This window comes from Megalobrama amblycephala, linkage group LG24 (genome assembly GCF_018812025.1).
Source record: "Megalobrama amblycephala isolate DHTTF-2021 linkage group LG24, ASM1881202v1, whole genome shotgun sequence".
Lineage (NCBI taxonomy): Eukaryota > Metazoa > Chordata > Actinopteri > Cypriniformes > Xenocyprididae > Megalobrama > Megalobrama amblycephala.
This window is the reverse complement of record NC_063067.1, coordinates 13535115-13554633: the sequence shown is the minus strand read 5'-3', so window position 1 is coordinate 13554633 and position 19519 is coordinate 13535115. Positions and strand designations below refer to the sequence as shown.

The 19519-nt window shown below is 37.4% G+C and overlaps 1 protein-coding gene across 2 annotated transcripts in view; it reads left to right on the top strand.

Moving 5' to 3' along the window:
• Positions 1–18963, top strand: part of camkvl (CaM kinase-like vesicle-associated, like) — a 55473-nt gene extending 36510 nt beyond the window's left edge. For both annotated transcript variants that reach the window (XM_048178773.1, XM_048178774.1), the window contains 10 exons: positions 6600–6706; positions 6904–7035; positions 7377–7451; positions 9331–9469; positions 11291–11411; positions 11505–11580; positions 13626–13762; positions 13871–13949; positions 14036–14123; positions 16564–18963. In XM_048178773.1, the coding sequence (XP_048034730.1) occupies positions 6600–6706; positions 6904–7035; positions 7377–7451; positions 9331–9469; positions 11291–11411; positions 11505–11580; positions 13626–13762; positions 13871–13949; positions 14036–14123; positions 16564–17880 (2271 nt within the window). In that variant the 3' untranslated portion in view covers positions 17881–18963. The remainder of the gene's footprint in view (positions 1–6599; positions 6707–6903; positions 7036–7376; positions 7452–9330; positions 9470–11290; positions 11412–11504; positions 11581–13625; positions 13763–13870; positions 13950–14035; positions 14124–16563) is intronic.
• The last annotated feature ends 556 nt before the right edge of the window (positions 18964–19519 follow it).

Here is a 19519-nt window from a genome sequence, read left to right as displayed (position 1 = left end):
GAGCCTGTAGGAGGGAAGTAGCAACTCTGGCTCAAAACGTATAACTTCCTGCTCTACACAGTGGCCCACAGCCATCCATCAATGACAAGTCATAGTTATTTTCATTGATTAAGTTAAAGGTTCCCTAGAACGTTCTTTCACAAGATGTAATATAAGTCTAAGGTGTCCCCTGAATGTGTCTGTGAAGTTTCAGCTCAAAATACCCCATAGATAAAACTCCCTATTTTGGGGCATCATTAAGTATGCACCGATTCAGCAGCGCGCGGCCCCTTTAAATGCTCACGCTCCCCGCCCCCGAGCTCTCGACTATATAACCCTCAAATGGATCTTTACAAAATGTTCGTCATGCATACTGCATGCATGCATCGGATCATGTGAGTATAGTATTTATTTGGATGTTTACATTTGATTCTGAATGAGTTTGAGGCTGTGTTTCGTGGCTAAAGCTAACATTACACACTGTTGGAGAGATTTATAAAGAATGAAGATGTGTTTATGAATTATACAGACTGCAAGTGTGGCTCTCTTGTCTCGGTGAATACAGTAATAAACGATGGTAACTTTAACCACATTTAACAGTACATTAGCAACATGCTAATGAAACATTTAGAAAGACAATTTACAAATATCACTAAAAATATCATGATATCATGGATCATGTCATTTATTATTGCTCCATCTGCCATTTTTCATTATTGTCCTTGCTTGCTTACCTAGTCTGATGATTCAGCTGTGCACATCCAGACGTTAATACTGGCTGCCCTTGTCTAATGCCTTGAACATGGGCTGGCATATGCAAATATTGGGGGCGTACATATTAATGATCCTGGCTGTTACGTAACAGTCGGTGTTATGTTGAGATTCGCCTGTTTTTCGGAGGTCTTTTAAACAAATGAGATTTACACAAGGAGGAGGAAACAATGATGTTTGAGACTCACTGTATGTCATTTCCATGTACTGAACTCTTGTTATTCAACTATGCCAAGGTAAATTCAATTTTCCATTCTACGGCACCTTTAAAGGGTTAGTTCACCCCAAAATGAAATTTCGGTCATTAATTACTCACCCTCATGTCCCAAACCCGTAAGACCTTCAGTCATCTTCGGAATACAAATTAATTCATTATTTGATGAAATCCGAGGGTTTATGAACCACATACGCAGCAACGTCATTGCACCTTTTGAGGTCCAGAAAGGTACTAAATACATCATTAAAACATTCTACGTGACTACAGTGGTTCAATGTTATGAAGTGACAAGAATACTGTTTTGTGCGCTAAAACAAAGCAAAAATAACAACTTTATTCAACAATGTCTTCTCTACCCTGTCAGTCTCCCATGCAGTTGATGTAATGAATGCAGTGCATTGCTTCCGTGTTTACATCTGAACTCCGGCTAAGTATTGGCCGACGCTGTACATGTGAGCAGCACGACACGAGTGTGATGTTGACGCAGGAGCCGGCCAATAAGGAGCCGGCATTCTAGAACATGGAAGCACTGCACTGTGTTTACTACATCAACCGCATAAGAGACTGACAGGGGAGAGAAGAAATTGTTGAATAAATTTGTTTTGTTTTGTTTTTGCACACAAAAAGTATTCTTGTCGCTTCATAACATTAAGGTTGAACCACTGTAGTCACGTGGACTGTTTTAACAGTGTCTTTAGTACCTTTCTGGACCTCAAAAGGTGCAGTGATGTTGCTGCCTATGTGTGGTTCAGAAACCCTCGGATTTCATCACAAATATCTTAATTTGTGTTACGAAGATGAATGATGGTCTTACGGATTTGGGACGATATGAGTGTGAGTAATTAATCACAGAAATGTCATTTTTGTGTGAACTAACCCTTTAATTATTATTATAAAATAATATAATATCTCGGGGGCCGGACTCAAACCCCACGTGTGTCCCCACAGGCTCTGCTGCCCTTTATATTTCAGAAGCAATGCACTACCCTCTGTCCCACTGCTCTGACAAAAGTGTTGCATTTTTAAGATGACGTCAAGTTAAAAATAGTTTAACTTTTTAAAACATGTCTGTGTTCTGTTTCATTCTGCTGCGCCTCATCTAGTTAAATTTGAATGCAAGAAGACATCTTATGTAAAGACCCCCTAAGAAACGTGTCTGATTGGGGTCAAGTCAACACGAAACCAGACGATTCACGAAACTACTTGATTTTAAAAATATCCCTACTCCATCAATGGCAGTACTTATATTCTATTTATATTATGTTTGTGCATATTTTTTATTGTTGCAACCTGCACGTGAATTATTGTCAACATCACAAAATTATGTTCTCATCTTGACTACATCTTAATTTAGACACAAGCCCCATGACTGCCAGGCACTCTTGTAACATGTTTTTTGGGTATCATATTTTATTTATTGAAATGCGGAAATGTTCTAACAGGCCTGACACATACAAATCATCGTGGCACAATTTTATTTTAATTGACTGTTATCGAGTTGTTGTGTGGTACCAGAAGGCAGGTAACAGAAATAGCTATGCAAATACAACAAACATGATATCTCAGAAGGATACGAAACAATGGCATGTTGACTTTGCTGTAGGATGAACAGCTGTCTAGCAAAAGCTAGAAAGTGCCTCGATGATTTTAATGTCTTCACTTCCTTTTCTTAGCTGACAAAGCCTCACAATATAGATATCACAAAGATATCACAATATTCCAGTTTATCGCTTCAGATTTTCAGCATAAATTCAGCATAGTCCAGTTATGTAATATTTCACTTGTTCCCGACCTCTCCTACTGTATCCCGACCCCTCCCTTGCATGGATCCATGTGAGGGATTAGGGATTAGGGGCAGGAGCCGGAGCTGGATTACACAGATGACAGTCCAGTGCTCTCTCTTCTGATAAAGATGCTGTCACGTCTCTCATCACGCTCTTCCTCACTGATACCATCAGTCTTAAAGATCTGCGGTTTCCCTGCACTGAGAAACATGTCCTCCCAACCATCTGTTGAATTATTTTCACTTGAGCATTATATTTCTGATCTTGTAATTGTGTGATAGATCAGAAACACCTTTTCAAAAATGAGATTTTTTTTTTTTTTTTTTTTTTTTTAAATACAATAAAGATATAAATTGTGTTGTTTGGAGTAATAAACATCTATTATCAAGCAAAAACATGATATCCTTGTTGCTGAATGATTTTGTTTGTGTGTGTGTGTGTACCTAGTATTCCAAATGTCACCAGATGACACCAAATGTCCCCACAAGGATAGTAATACCAGTACATTTTGACCTTATGTGGACATTTTTTTGGTCCCCATGAGGAAAACAGCTTATAAATCATACTAAATTAAGTGTTTTGAAAATCTAAACATGCAGAAAGTTTTCTGTGATGGGTAGTTTTAGTGTAGGGGATAGAATATACAGTTTGTACTGTGTAAAAATCATTACGTCTATGGGAAGTCCCCATAAAACATGAAAACCAGTGTATGTGTGTGTGTGTGTGTGTGGCAATTGTATGTGATGTTGCTTTTTTTAAAGGGGTGGTTGATAATAATTTCACTTTTTTAACTTTAGTTAGTGTGTAATGTTGCTGTTTGAGCATAAACAACATCTGCAAAGGGAGATATTTTCTTTCAAAGAATTCTCTGTTTAAGTACTACAACAAATGGCTGGTAGGGAGTACAAGCTTCTTCCCGGGTTTGTGACATCACTAACCCTAAAATTTACATAAACCTTTCCCCCGGGAAGACACAACAAAAGGGGGTGAGGTCATGTTGGGCTGCTTTAGAGAAGAGGAAGAGTTGTTGTAGTAGAGTTTTGTTACCATGCCGTCCTTTTACACTGGACTGCTTCACAAACGAAGGTAAATTCATTGCTGGATTTGCACAAAAGATTACGGCACATGCTGGTCGATGAGTTTAATCAACTCCTCAGCAACTACATAAATTTATCCACTAACCATTCAGAAATGTCCTGTTGCTTTCTAGAAGTTGTAACTTCTTCCTGAGTCTCTCCATCAGTGTCTGACTCTGGTTTGAACAATGTAAAGCCGAGTTCAGACTGCACGATTTTCAAAGTAGTCGGGTCACTGTTCTTTTCACACTGCATGACTATCTTGGCCAGCATTCAGTCGCTGCTGTGTTCATACTGCACGATGGATCGGCGACAGAAGGTTTCACACTGCGTGACTTTACAATAGGAAGAATCGCCGACAACTCTGTCTGGCACGCAAACTACGTTTCACAACCAAACACACACGAGATGTGACAACGCGATATCACGCGTGCAGGACCGGAGTTATTATTATTATTATTAAAAACGGTAGCCCGCAAGAAGCTTGCAATACGAGTTGCCTGTGCGCTGATTTGCAGCGAATATAAGAAAAAGAAAAGAAGAATATGGAGGAGGAAATGGTTGGGGAGACTGTGGATTGTGTGTTCTGCAACGAGAGTTGGAGATAAATACATAACTTTTCAATGTGCTGCTGTTGCGGATGGTCAAGCAAATGTTTGTGTTTTGTTTCCGTTTGATAGAATTGTAATGTTTATGTGAATGAAGCCATGCTTGCTGATGTTGTGGTCTATAACTCCTCCCCGAACTCCCCACTGCTCTGTATCTTGCTCTCATTGGCTGTCGGTCATCGCCGATGTAGTTTTCAGTCAGAACACTTTTCACACAGCAGGATTTTGAATCGCCGACAGGTCCAGATATTTAGCATGCCAAATATCTCACGGGCGTCGGCGACTCGTCGGCGTCTTTGCTCATTCACACTGCGTGATTGTCACTCGCGTGAACGAGCACCGATTTGCCTGTGATTTCGGGCATTTGTCGGCGATTTCTTAAAACCTGTCGGCGAGCCAAAATCGGGGCTAAAATCGTGCAGTCTGAACTCGGCTTAAGGCTGAACACCGTTGCTGTTAAAGCTCTGCCCTCTTCTGGAAAGTGGGCCGGGAGCAGCAGTTAATTTGCATTTAAAGGGACACACACTAAAACGGCGTGTTTTTGCTCACAACCAAATTTGACAAGCTACAATAAATGATCTGTGGGGTATTTCGAGCTGAAACTTCACAGACACATTCTGGGAACATCAGAGACTAAAGGTGCGTTCACACTTGTCATGTTTGGTTCAATTAAAACGAACCCTGGTGCGGTTGCTCGGTTAGTGCGGTTCATTTGAACATACGTGAACGCTGCCATCAGAACCATGGTGCGCACCAAACAAGCGGACCGAGACCGCTGAAAAGATGGGTCTCGGTCCGCTTCCAAACGAACTCTGGTGCGGTTCGAATGATATATGAACGCAACACGGACCAAAGACATGTAACCGAACCAAAAACAGGAAGACGAGACCCTAAAAAGGACAGAATCCTCACGCATGTCGTTTTTTCTCTTCATAGACGCGAGTTTGCCCATGACAGGCATCAGACGCGCGTCTCCACGCAGTAGATTGTTTGTGTGTGTGACGGAGGGATTCTCGCCGCTGTTTTGACAACTTTACACATTTTATAAACTCTTCATGAGTTTCCAGCTGGCCAAAATACCATCACATGCAGGCTACGCACCGCTACGCACACACAACGAGCACATTTACCTCAGCCCACAGCACTGTTTTGGATGTTCGGTAAGTTCCGTCTCAAAATAGGCAATACGTCATAAAATCCGACCAATCACGTTGTGAATGTATCCCTATGCCTGAAGGTTCGGTATCTTTTGGTTCGGTGATAAAATTGCCAATCTGAACGCTAATCGGACCAGGACTAAATGTTTTTTTTTTTTCTTCTTTGGTCCGGACCAAATGAACCAAACGAACCGAACTACACGTGTGAACGCACCCTTATATTACATCTTGTAAAAGGGGCATTATTGGTCCTCTTTAATAGAGAGAAAATCATGTGGTTTATTATTATTATGCAAGGTCATTATTGACTACAAAGTTTATTATTAACTAAAAACTAACAAAATCTGCATTCCTGTGACTTATATCCATTGTTTATTTATTCATTTATTTATTTATTTATTCACTTGTATGTTTATTTCTAGAAAATACTGAAATCACACAAATCAAGATTTTAAACTGTAATTAGACATGGCCCAACTTTAAACATGGTTGAAAATTGGAAAACCCATAGCCTAGAAAATGAATGGAAAATAAAATATCTCCTTTCTGAGAGTTAAACATCTCCTTTTACTGACTCTTGTTGTGGGAAGTGTCCTATAATCAGTGAGCTTTATTCATGAAGCACAAGCATGATGAATTTCTGTGTAGCAAATTGTCACATTCCATTCAATGGGGCGATTTATGGAAAAAATTAACTGTTTTACAAGAATGTGTATATGTTTTACACAGAAATGGTTCTGCTTGTGTTGGATGAATAATGTCCAATATTTCCAGTTGATATTTTGCATTCCAAAAATGTATGAAGTTGTTTTTTGTTTTGTTTTTAAATCTCCTTTCAGTCATGTTGAAACAGCATTCATTAGCACTTCGCAATTTCTGTGTGGTGGGACCTGTCTTGGTGAGGCTAGTTTGGGAAGACACATGCTCCTCTAGAGTGAATGGCATTAGTTTTATTGAGATTGATAGCTGTATGTGTATGTGTACGCTTCTTGTTCTCCTCTGGACAGGTGGATGCTGTCATGCCATTTGGGTGCCTTGCTCTGCGAGATGGGCGGACATACAACAGCCTGTCAGACGTCACTGACAAATACGAGATTGGACAGGTCCTCAAGGCGTGAGTGTGCATAGATCTGCCATTATAGCCTTAAGAAAGCCAATCCATCAATTACAGACACGTGATCTCATTAAACAATAATTCAGAACGTGTTTCTCCCAATCCATCTCAGTAGTTTTTAGTATAACCGATTCACAGCCATAAGGGGTATGTATTGTAGCATAAAATGCAGCATTCAGTATAATTTCTCTCTGCAGGAAAGAATTTTGCGAGCTGTGCCTGGTGAAGGAACGACAGACGGACAAGGTCTATGTGTGCAAGAAATTCCTCAAGAAAGATGGCAAGAAAGTGCGGAAGGCAGCCAAGAACGAGATCATGATCTTGAAAATGTACACGGTGACTCAAAACATCAACAGATGATGTAGGGTTTTGTGAGAGTGCTGATCTGAGAGGATAGTTTGCCCAGAAATCAAAATTCTACCCATGTGTCATTTCAAACATCAAATTCATTTTTCATCTCTGGAGCACAAAAGTAAAAATATAGTCTTCATTTTTGGGCAAACTACTCCTTTAAGGATGGGGTGGAGAGAAAGATGGAGAGAGTAAGAGAGGCTGAATGTATCACTCTTGCTGTGATTATTTCTGTCCTCTTTTTGAAGTATTATTTTACTCTTATTTAACGTGAGATGAAGAAACTATTCAGCTTTTTGCTGTCATGTGTTTATTCCAGGGTCAAACACCCAAACATCTTGCAGCTGATTGATGCATTCGAGACCAGGAAAGAGTTCTTCATCATACAAGAACTGTGAGTCTGACCTTGCGTTTACCGTGATCAGTCACGATCCCTTCCCAGTGCCATTCAGTAGGCCAAGGACACATCTCTCTGCATCAAAACATCACTCCAGAAAATGCACTTATTCTCCCTCCGCTCCACATGCAAATATCCACATCTAGCCAGAACTAAAAATCTGACATGCTATTACAGCTATTAAGATTACAGTAATGAGAGACTACAGTAGAAAATACAGTTTTTGGACATTTAGTCATTTACCATTTCCATTTCAATCTTAAAGGGATAGTTCAGAAATGAAAATTCTGTCATCATTTACTCACCCTTAAGTTGTTCCAAACCTGTATACATTTCTGCTGAACACAAAGGAATATATTTGGAAGAATGTTTGTAACCAAGCAGATCTCTCACCCCATTGATTGCCATTGTATTTTTTTCCTGTTATGGTAATCAATGGGGGGCGAGATCTGTTTGGTTACAAACATTCTTCCAAATATATTCCTTTTATATTCAGAGATGTATACAGGTTTGGAACTACTTAAGGGTGAGCAAATTATGACAGAATTTTGTTTTTTTTTGGGTGAACTATCCCTTTAAAGATCCTATAGAATGATATTATATTTAGCTTGGAGGATTCTGGTTGCAAATCTGACATTATATTTGATGTGTTTGAAAAAGTTCAAATGTCATTTTGGTGGCAATGGTGTGTCAGAGTTACACTACAAATTATTCAAAATTAGATGCTCAAGAAGTCAGATGTACAATTACATACATAGTTTAATAATATGTTTTTTTTAACATTTTGAGAACATATTATGAGATTTTACAGTTTCACATTTGTGCATCACTTTACATATTAGCAAAATGTTCCGATTCAGATTGAAATTTATGAAATTTAGTTTTCAGTTTGATTTAAAATGTAGATTTATATAACAATATAACAATAAAACATTTGAAAACATCACACTTTCTTAATGATTTGGCAAATGTGGGCAGTTCTTTATGTAATTGTATACCAAAATCCTTCTAATATAGTGATATTTCCTATGTTTTAAAATTCACTAATTGTTTTATGTTTGGTGACTTACCACGAGATTGCATTTTGGTCCTTTCTGAGGCTCCGGATTAATCCCGAATTATCCTGAATATCCTGAAATAATCCTATAAAGTAGTTGATGTTTTGATTTTTTTTTTTTTTATTCTTTTTTATAATGACTCTACAAGTTTGATTAAACCATCAACATATGAGCAAAATATTTTATATCCTTTAAATATTTTAAATATGACAGAAGAGCAAAACACTTAACTTGGTTAAGGTATTTATCTGACAAAATTATTTGGCAAACTTCAGCTACAGGTTTTATTTTACTATGCAAAAAAAAAAAAAAAAAAAAATGCATAGAAAAACAAAAAGCTCACAGAAATAAGTATACATTGACTATAACATAATTGGTTCTTTCTTGTTTTTGTATATTTCATAATTTCTTTGTATGACAGCCTGTAATGTTTCATTGCATTATCAAAAATAAAACATTTGACTTCAGGCACAACTACGCGATACGCTTGCAAAATCATAAAAAAATAAAGGATAAAGATGTCAATTTTCCTAGGTGTGGCGACTTTTCTTATGGCCACTACTGTATATGTAAAAGATGTATGTCAAACCATTACAGGGCTGATGTTGTATCTGTATCAGCTTTAATTGTTTCCGGCTGTCAGTCCACCTCTCAGCTCAAGGTCCCAGTTAGTCAAAAGCCCTGGAGCACTGGCCCCGTTGCTCCAGGGCATAATCCATCCCTAACCAACCTTACTACCAATTAAATATAGTTTAAATAAGGATTAACTTTACACATATCTTCTTTTATCTTATTTTTTGACTGTGTGTTCATCACAGGGCTACAGGTGGAGATGTTTTTGATTGGATCTTAGACCAGGGGAACTACACAGAGAGAGATGCCTCCAATGTGATCCGTCAGGTCTTAGAAGCAGTGGCGTACCTTCACTCCCTCAACATCGTCCATAGAAATTTAAAGGTTGGTAAGCAATCATAATATGATGTTATTTATTAATGGATAGTACGTATATAAACACCATATGCACTATAGGCCGGTGTAATGTCACCTCGAATCAAAGGCTGTAACTCTGTTTTAAAGTTTTGGTTGCTCTGTTTTTAAATATGTGAGAATTGTGCAGTAAAATATCCAAAAACCACTAGGCCAGTATTATATATTTTGTTCACTTGAGTATTTACAATATCCCAAATGTTTGCAACTATTTGTTGACCGTTTTACCCTCGGTTTCTGGTTTTATTTTGTAGAAACCATGGAAACACCAAAGACACTTTAATATTTACATGTTTTAATAGTCAAGGGAACAGCTGTTTTGATATATTTATAGACAGAAAACGAATTATCGTTATATAGCACGTTTAGTCTTATTGTTTAAATCTAATTTTCTTGATTTTTTGCGAGTACAATGCTTTACCATGCCTCAGAGAAAAACACTATTTTGTCAAGTAGCTAACATAGCATAATCAAATGCAGCTTTATTTTTAGTAACAGTAATACAGCATTTTCTCCATCATACAATATGTTTTAAAATTAATTGCATGCCATTTATCAAAACAAGCCATCCAATATTTAATATGATATTCTAATATCGATCTAGCTTACTGCAGTGTGCAACAGTGTCTCACAGCAGCAGCCGAGCGAACGCACAGAGTAACCTTATTACATTTTCAACACACTCAAATGTATCTAATATGATAAACAGAGCTGCGTTACCTCATACTCATGACTGGAAAAGCGGAAGCGGCGCCAGCGACTGTGTCATAATAAAAGTTCCGCTGCTCGCGGCATGTGTTGCGCAATCGCTCCAGCGGCCTCGTTCAGTTCCCACAACACTCGTCCTGCTCTGCTTCATACTACAGTAACGTTAATAATCTCATCCATGAACATGAATTCTTCCCGAATCCTATCCCAATTCTTTTCCACCGGCCATTGATGTGAAGACCACATGTCCCAAGATTCTGCGCTCAACCTTGGTGTCCTCAAGCTACGCCTTTGTTTTGAATAGGCCTCTAGCGACCTCTAGCAGACAGAAAATATTACATATTGCACCTTTAACCTGTGTTAATGTGTGTGGTGGGGATGTTTTTGTCTGTGGAGTATTAAATGATAATCAGTTATATTAATCAAACGCCTATTCCACTTTGACTCATAACACTGTACAACTGTAATATTGCAGGTGCTCCCTGTGGGTGTCATTATTGTTCAAAACAAATATGAAAAGAATAAACAGAATTGCCACCTCCTGTGGTTCTAATGCTTCATACTAAAGTCATTAAGGTTATGATGCTGTTTGTCATGAGACAGCATGTGTTTGCAGTGCCCTCTAGTGTATGGCAGTAACACGCTGTGGAGGACATTAGCATCAGACATTCTCTATTATGTGTGTATGCATCTCATTTGCTCAAAGCTCAGTCTTCTCAGTAATGCATAATTGTGTGTTGCCTCCTGGGTGTTTTTAGATATAGCTTTGATGCATTTACTTTTAAGGCTTGTGCCTGAAATATCACAGAGTGAGATTCATATATTATACCGAGTAGGTCAGCTGTGGGTTTTCAGATTTATCTTTTAAAGAAAAAACTCATTCTTCACATTGAGAGCGGGTGAAGGGCGTGTTCTGTCTGGTCTCTACTGAAAGACGAATATCAACTTTATTTTGGGACACAGCGACCTCTTATTCACTCATACTTTGGCCTGATGCCATGTTTTTCCTCCTATCAGTACTTTTAAATTAATGTATTGATTTTTTGTTTTGTTTTTTACCCTCTGCCTTTTCTGTCATTTCAGCTGGAGAACTTGATGTACTATAGAGAGAGTAACCACAACAAAGTTGTGTTGCGGGACTTCTACCTGTCCAGGTTTGAGAACGGCTCAATCACTGAACCCTGCGGGACACCTGAGTACCTGGGTATTTATTCATCATCTCATGATCTTTATTTTTCTTTAACTTTGAGTATGTGAAGCAGTAACCTTCACACCTGTTTCTCATATTTCATGTCAGCCCCTGAAGTGGTGGCGCGTCATCGCTATGGAAGACCAGTCGATTGTTGGGCAGTGGGGGTCATTATGTACATACTGTAAGTTAGTGTTGGATTTAAAAAAAAAAAAAAAAAGAAAAGAAAAGAAAAGAAAAAGAAACGAAATCATGAGATTTAAAAAAAAAAAAAATCAGTTTTTCAATTCCAATTTATTAATATATATTGTTCCAAAAATGTATTATATATGGTAGTGGCCAAAAGTGATTAAGTTAGATTAAGCCATCAAAATATGAGGAAAATATTTGATATCATATATAAAATATTTTAATATTTTAAATATGAGGGAAGAACAAAACACTAAACCTGGTTAAGGTATAATAATAATAATAATTCTAATAATAATCAAAATAAAAAATATTAAATTAATTAAAAAGCTCAGAAAAAAAGCATACAATCACTATAACAGAAATAGTTATTAATATTTTGTTGATTCTCTCTTGTTTTTGCATGTGTTCATAATTTCTTTGTGTAACAGCCTGGCCAATAATTATGCTGGTACAATTTGTCATGTTTTATTGCATTATCAAATAATTGACTTTACGCAATCTTTAACAAATTTAAAAAAAATATTTGAATAAAGAGTGAAGATATCATTTTTCCTAGGGTGGACATCACTTTTGACCACTAATGTATGTATATAAATCAAAGTGTAATCTCAGATAAACTGTCAGTTTAATAAAAAGTAAATGTTTTCAAGATTATAATTTAATTATATTTCAACAAAAAAGTAAAATGACAATTTTATATATATATATATATATATATATATATATATATATATATATATATATATATATATATATATATAAAATTGTCATTTTACTTTTTTGTTTTATATATATATATATATATATATATATATATATATATATATATATATATATATATATATATATACACAGTGTATAATGTACAGTATATATATATATGTACAGAATATACAGTGCATCAATGAGTACACCCCCTCTGAATAAATACAAAAGATGTATTTTCTTTATGATCACTAATACAATTCATGGAAAGATGGCAAAACTAAATTGTATTAAACATATACATAATAAAATCTGAGAAATATGTCATTAATAGCCATAAAATAAGTAAATTAGCCAATTTTGTTTAAATTAAGGATTGCAGAAATGAGTACACCCTAGATTTAATTCAACAAATGTATAATATTCTAGTACTTAGTATGCCCTCCATAATTTTGAATATACTGCTCTGACCCTTCTTGGCAAGGAGTGTACAAATTCATGACAAATTGTCACATCTGTCCTGTTTAACTCCTGGATGATGAGCTCTTTAAATGCCCTGATCTTTAATATCCTCATTGCATATCCTCATTGTCATGTTGAAAAAATGCCCAACAATGCAGGGAATGAGGAAAGGGTAACATCTTCTGTTTTAAATTTGTGTATTAAATTACACAGTGGTGTGGGAATTCATGACAGCATTGATAAAGCACAAATCCCTCACACCTTCAGCAAGACCAAGTCCATTGTTTTTGAATTTCTGTGTTACTTTTGCTATATTTTCACATTTAAAACAATGATTTGGTAATCTTCTTGTACCACTGTCCTCTTTTGTGCTAAGAAATAAGTCTCCTGACAGTTCTCTCCCAAGTGGTTCGGTTGTTGTCAGCATTAAGTCTGAGAATGATTCAGTGGGCTATATAACACTTTTAATTGTCAAGAAATTACTTCTCTTTAAATGTTTTGGTTCAACATACTTACCTGTTGATCAAACATGGGATCAAACATTTAGGAGGGTGTACTCATTTTTGCTACACAACATTTTATCACCTTGATAAGAAAATCTTACTTTCCTGAATAATTTTGACATGCTTCTTTGGTAATTGATTAAGCAGACTTGCTGGAACATTATATCTCTAAAGAACCCTAACATGTCTTCCAAGTAATTGAGTAATTGATGACTTTCAGAAGTTTCAGGTTTTCGGGTTTTTATACATATATATATGAAACACTTAACAGTAAATGTACAGCACTTTCATACCTAAATACTCATGATCTTTATGAGGAAACGTAGCAAGGAGAACATAATACAAATCATACAAATCTCATTTGTAGGTTGTCTGGAAACCCTCCCTTCTATGATGAAACTGAGGAGGAGAACACCGACATGCACAACCGGATCATCTTCTGCCGCATTGTTGCTGGAGAATTTGAATTTGATTCACCGTACTGGGATGACATTTCCCCTGCTGGTACTAAGATCAGGAACTGAGAAGCTCCTGATCCGGACTAGTAATAATTAAAATGTTTATTTCATTTTATTTTTTATGCTTTACCACTCTTTCTTTCATGTCATGTAGCAAAAGAGCTGGTCTGCAGACTTATGGAGGTTGACCAAATGCTGAGAATTACTGCACAAGATGCACTTTCACATGGATGGTAAGGCTGTATACAAAAGAGCAAACATTTGATTGCTTTCAGAGACAATACCTCCTCTTATTTTTATTTATTTATCTATTTGATAGGATCGCTGGAAATGGGGCTTCGGAAAAGAATCTGAAGGAAGGAGTCTGTGCTCAATTTGAGAAAAACTTTGCCAAGGCAAAGTGGAGGGTAAGAGGAATTTAATTTCACACACAGCAGTCATGTGCACTTGCCAAATGCCTCTAATAATTGCATTACTCACCTTTCTAGCAAACAGCACAATAAATAATAGGATAATATATAAGGACAGTAACTGTAAAAATGATAATGGCAAATAAAGCTGTTGTTTAATAAAGGTTCTGATGGTTATTATATTATGTTTGCTTTTTCCTTGCATGTGATACCCAGGAGTTGAAGGTACTGTTGATATTCGCGGGGCAGCCTAGAGACAGAGATTCTTTTCTCTGTATAACAATCTTTGACTTGGGCACTCATATTTCCTTTAGCATCATACCTAGTGTACGTTAATACATGGCTGTAGTGTCTCATGGCCTGGCCTGATTCTTCAAGCTACGATCATGCAGGAAATATGTAGTTCAAGTTGGATTGTTGGAAAGACTCTCGCTGTACTTAAGCCTCCCTGTATCTGAATACCAGTAACTAACAAATTTATCACTGCCCAGCTGGTCCCATGTGCATTCAGTCATATGCCGTCTGGCTTTTACTCACAGTGTCCTTAATATTCCAGTTTGAATATTCCAGTTTAGCCCTTCATTCACTCAGACAAATCTCCAGATTGACTATTCATCGTAGTGTCACATGTATGTGTATGAAAAGTTGTCCCATGTGTTTGTGTGTGCCAGAAAGGACCAAAGTGGTCCTTATGAAAAGAGAGAGAGAGAGAGAGAAAAGGCGAAGTGGGATGACATACCTTGGCCCTGATTCATTTATTCACATCATGCTTTTGCCAATGACACATACATATCAAATTAGGGGTCATCCTGTATGTGTGCTAGGGATGGGCACGAGTGGCAGAGCACTCAAAAGTAACAGCAATTATCGATAGTCAATATTTGCGATGCTTTACTTTTTTTATATAGATAGCTTAAAGGATTAGTTCACTTTCAAATGAAAATTACCCCAAGCTTTACTCACCCTCAAGCCACCTAGGTGTATATGACTTTCTTCTTTCTGATGAACACAATCTGAAAAATATTAATAAATATCCTGATGCACCCGAGCTTTATAATGGAAGTGAACAGGGGTCATGAGTATGAGCTGAAAAAAGTGCTTCCATCCACATCCATCCATCTTAAATGTACTCCACACGGCTCCAGGAGGTGGTTAATAAAGGCCTTCTGAAACAAAGCGATGCATTTGTTTAAAAAATTATCCATATTTAACAAGTTATGAAGTAAAATATCTAGCTTCCGCCAGAAACCAGTTAAACTTTTTCCGTAAGTTGAATAGGGAAGGAGGTATTTTATTTCATACCTTACACAAATGCATCGCTTCGCTTCAAAAGGCCTTTATTAACCCCCCCAGAGCCATGTGGAGTACATTTAAGATGGATGGATGTGGATGGATGCACTTTCTTCAGCTCATACTCGTGAACCCTGTTCACTGCCATTATAAAGCCCGGATGTGTCAGGATATTTATAAATATTTCTCCAATTATGTTCATCAGAAACAAGAAAGTCATATACACCTAGGATGGCTTGAGGGTGAGTAAAGCTTGGGCTAATTTTCATTTGAATGTGAACTAATGCTTTAAAAACTGGGATGTACTGATATAAAAAATTCTGGCTCAATACAGATAAGCTGATAATAATTATGTAATGATAATCATGTGATGATCGATAAATGACCAATATTAAAATTCAACTCTATTTTGTCTAAATAAATGTTAAATAAAACACTAAAAACTCAAATCAACTGTTTTAAATGCTACAAGTAAATTTTAGGCATCACAACATTTTAATATACAGCATGAAAAAAGGATATTTATTTTAACATTTGCAAAATATGAAATGTAACAGTGTTATTAAATTAATAGTGGTTTTAAAGACTAACTTTTAGTTAAGTTTTACTCTTTTAAGTGTATTTTAGATGATGGCAACGGTCATCTAAATGTAAAAATAGAGAAAATGAGCATGTATAGTTAAATATCCAATATAAACTGATACCAGTAAATTAACACTTCTCTAATATCGGCAAATAATCAATAAGGTACCATTATATGTTGCGCATCCCTTAAACATTTCACTCAGATCAACTTTCATTGTTTCGTTCAGACATAATTTTTACTTGCAGTTCTTGCATTTTCACATTCAAAAACAGCTAGAACCAAATATATCAGAACAGGGTTTCAATGTTGATTCATTTCAGTTCCTAAAAAATTATGTTTCGATACACAAAAAAAAATGACACGCCTCCCTCTGATGCAACAAAATTACTAAAACGCCCATCTCTAATGTGTACATCTCATGAAAGTGATAGAGAGGGAAAACTGCTACCACAAATTGCCACACTATTAACAATGCATTTCACCTCCATAGCAAAGAAGACCTTGCGGTACTTTATAATTCACTGGGCACTAAGTGTTTGGTGTTTTTCATTTCACTTTCAGAAAGCGATTCGTGTCACCACATTCATGCAGCGCCTCAGAGCCTCTGAACTTGGATCGTCTGATAGTGCAGTAGAAGGCCAGGGCGAAAAGGTCAACTCAGATGGATTAGATGGTAAGGGGATACAAACAGACTCAGGTGGCGTTTCTACTATGAGCGTGTCCCACGAGGTGTCCGTCGAAAGTAAATCCATGAAGAATCAAGAAGAGGAGAAAGCAGGACATATAAAAGTAGAAGAGAAAAAGGCAGAGACCCTTGCCCAATCAAACAGCTCTTTAAAAGTACAAGCAGAGGAGCTGAACAAGAGAGAGTCTACCGAATGCTCTTCTGAAAGGGAGGACAAATCATCAACAGGAGCGAGCCAGAAAGCAGCACCCATCAAGACCTCAGACAGCCGAGAGGACAACATCCCCGCAGAGCCAGAGCCCACAGCTGTTGGCAATGTTGAGAAGAAATCACCTATCCCTGATACTCCAAATCGACGCAAGATTGCCGCCAATCTCTCAATGGATCATGCCTCATGTTCAGATGCCAAAACCGGTACCTCGTCAGAGGGAAAAGAAACACCTCTTCAACCAGAAGACAAGAAAGACACAGTCCACGATATGGCCGCAAGCAGCTGGTGTCAAACACAGCTCCCAGAAGCAGTTGCAGAGAGGTCAGCAGAAGTTGGGGCGACTTGCGAGGTCAACCCCAAGAGCAGAGAGTTGAAGAAAGGACGACCGGACAAGGGGAGCCAATCAGTGAAAAACATCCAGTGTACGTATGCGGGATTGGGATCTTCAAGTCTCGGCCATGATAAAACGGTATTTGAGCAGGAGCTGCGGGAGATGGTCCATGGTGCATCAGGGTACGGGAGCACATACTGTTCAACCTACTCTGTCGGACAGTACAGTGGTCTAGAGCCAGGAAGTGGAGCCAGCGCGGACTGGCAAATGGATTGTGTAATCGAACAAATTGAGAAGCAAATGGCTGCCGTGCTAGAGAAGATCGAAGGGGACATGCCTTCTTTGCTGGAGCAGATCAGCGATCATCCTGAGACCCTTCCGAGAGCAAAAAGCGCCAGCTCTTCCCCATCACCCCGATCTCGCTCGTACCATCATTCGACCCCGCCACCCCTTCCCACCACACCTCGCCCAGCAATGCCTTCTCTACCACACCTGACCATCCCGCCTCCTTCGTACCCACCACCTTCCCCACCCAGTCACATCCAGGGTCACAGCCATCCAACTGCTGATGAGGGTAACAGCGATGGCCAGAAGTCTACAAAGCGGTCTGGCCAATCACCAAGGGGAAGTGTGTCAGGAAAAGGCCTGTAAATATGCTAAGAGGATGTGAATGCTCAAGAATAAAGTAGGTGCATTATGTAACAATACAATCTTTAGGATATGGATTATGGATCCATGAGTACAGCATACCTTTTGGGGCTGTACAATGATCTTTGGGGCTTAAACGCAAAAGAGCCTTGTTATTGATTGTATGTGATGGATAAGAAGCTTTTTTTTTAATGTGTAAAGAGGAAAGGAACTGAGCATTTTGTATTATTAGAAGAAACAGTTATCCCACTTGTAAATGGTTCTGCTCTTACACTACCAGATTATAGCAAACACTAATATGTTTCCTAAATAACAATTTCATAATTGTAATGTAGAATCCGTGGAGAGTTTGGATACAAAAGTTTATATAACTTGAAAAGAAAAAAAAAACACCTTTAATGAAACTTGTTCCCTTAAAACAAGTTGGCATCCTGCTCTGTTTTGGAGAACCGCTGTGCATTTGCTCTTCACCAGGTACGAACTTTGGAGGGTGTTATGATTTTTGTCACTTCATCCATCTTGGATTTTTGCTCTGAGATAGTGAAGTTGAAGCAGTGCATCTGTGTACTCTCATCAATCATTTACCTTCTGTAGTATTTCCAATAAGACTAGTTCATTTATCATTCTTATTGTATATTCTCACATTGTACAGTAGTTTCTATAAGTCTCTGCCAAACATGACAGTCTTTCATTGATTGAGAATAATAATTCTCAGAGTGCGATAATTGATCATAACTTTGAGACTACTTTACTACTATATTCTCTTTCCTGGCCTTTTTTTTATTATTTATTTATTTATTTGCTGTTGTATGTGTCCATATACATGTTTGTTTAATTCTCATTCTCTCACTCTCTTTTCTCAATTTATGATGCATACTAGTATATCTTTACATTGTATAGTACTTTTGCTAATATATTCTAAAGTAAGCTCTAATGTCTATATGTAAGTCCTCGCAAATGTTTGTGAATTGTAACTGTGGCTTCCACCTCCCCAAATATTATATAGTTTTTGGTGATGTGAATATTCTTCCAAGTTATTTTTTGCACTCTCTACACAAATATTTCAATAAAATTCAGATCAAACCATCTTGTTTTAGGCTTTTCTTTTGGCATGACATCTGGATTGGTATAAAATGACAGTTGTTACATAATCAGCCTTATAGTAAATATTACAATTCCACAATGACTTTGCATCATGTATGACATTGTGAAAGACATAGACACATGCCATCTATCAAGTTTGTTACCCTAAGTATAGATGTTGCTAGTTCAGCATGTATGTATTTGTGAACTTAAGTATTTGGTGATACTTAGTTCAACTTTATTTGACTCAGGGTCCATTAGAGAAGAAGAAAATACATTAAAAAAAAACACAAAACAGAACACTTAAAAAAGACAATTTCTCATATGTGACTGGTATTGCACCACACTATGCTTAGGGTTTGACAACAGCATAATAACAGCATTCTGTGAATCATCCAGCTGACAAATAAATTTATACATCAAATTTCTCATTAATGCCAGAAAATATTTTACTCTTGCCTTACAAAATAAGCACTTGCACTGCTCTTCTTTTCAGCAGAATCCTCATACAGTCATCGTAGGCAATCTGAAGCTTACATGGGTTCACTTTTTAAACTTA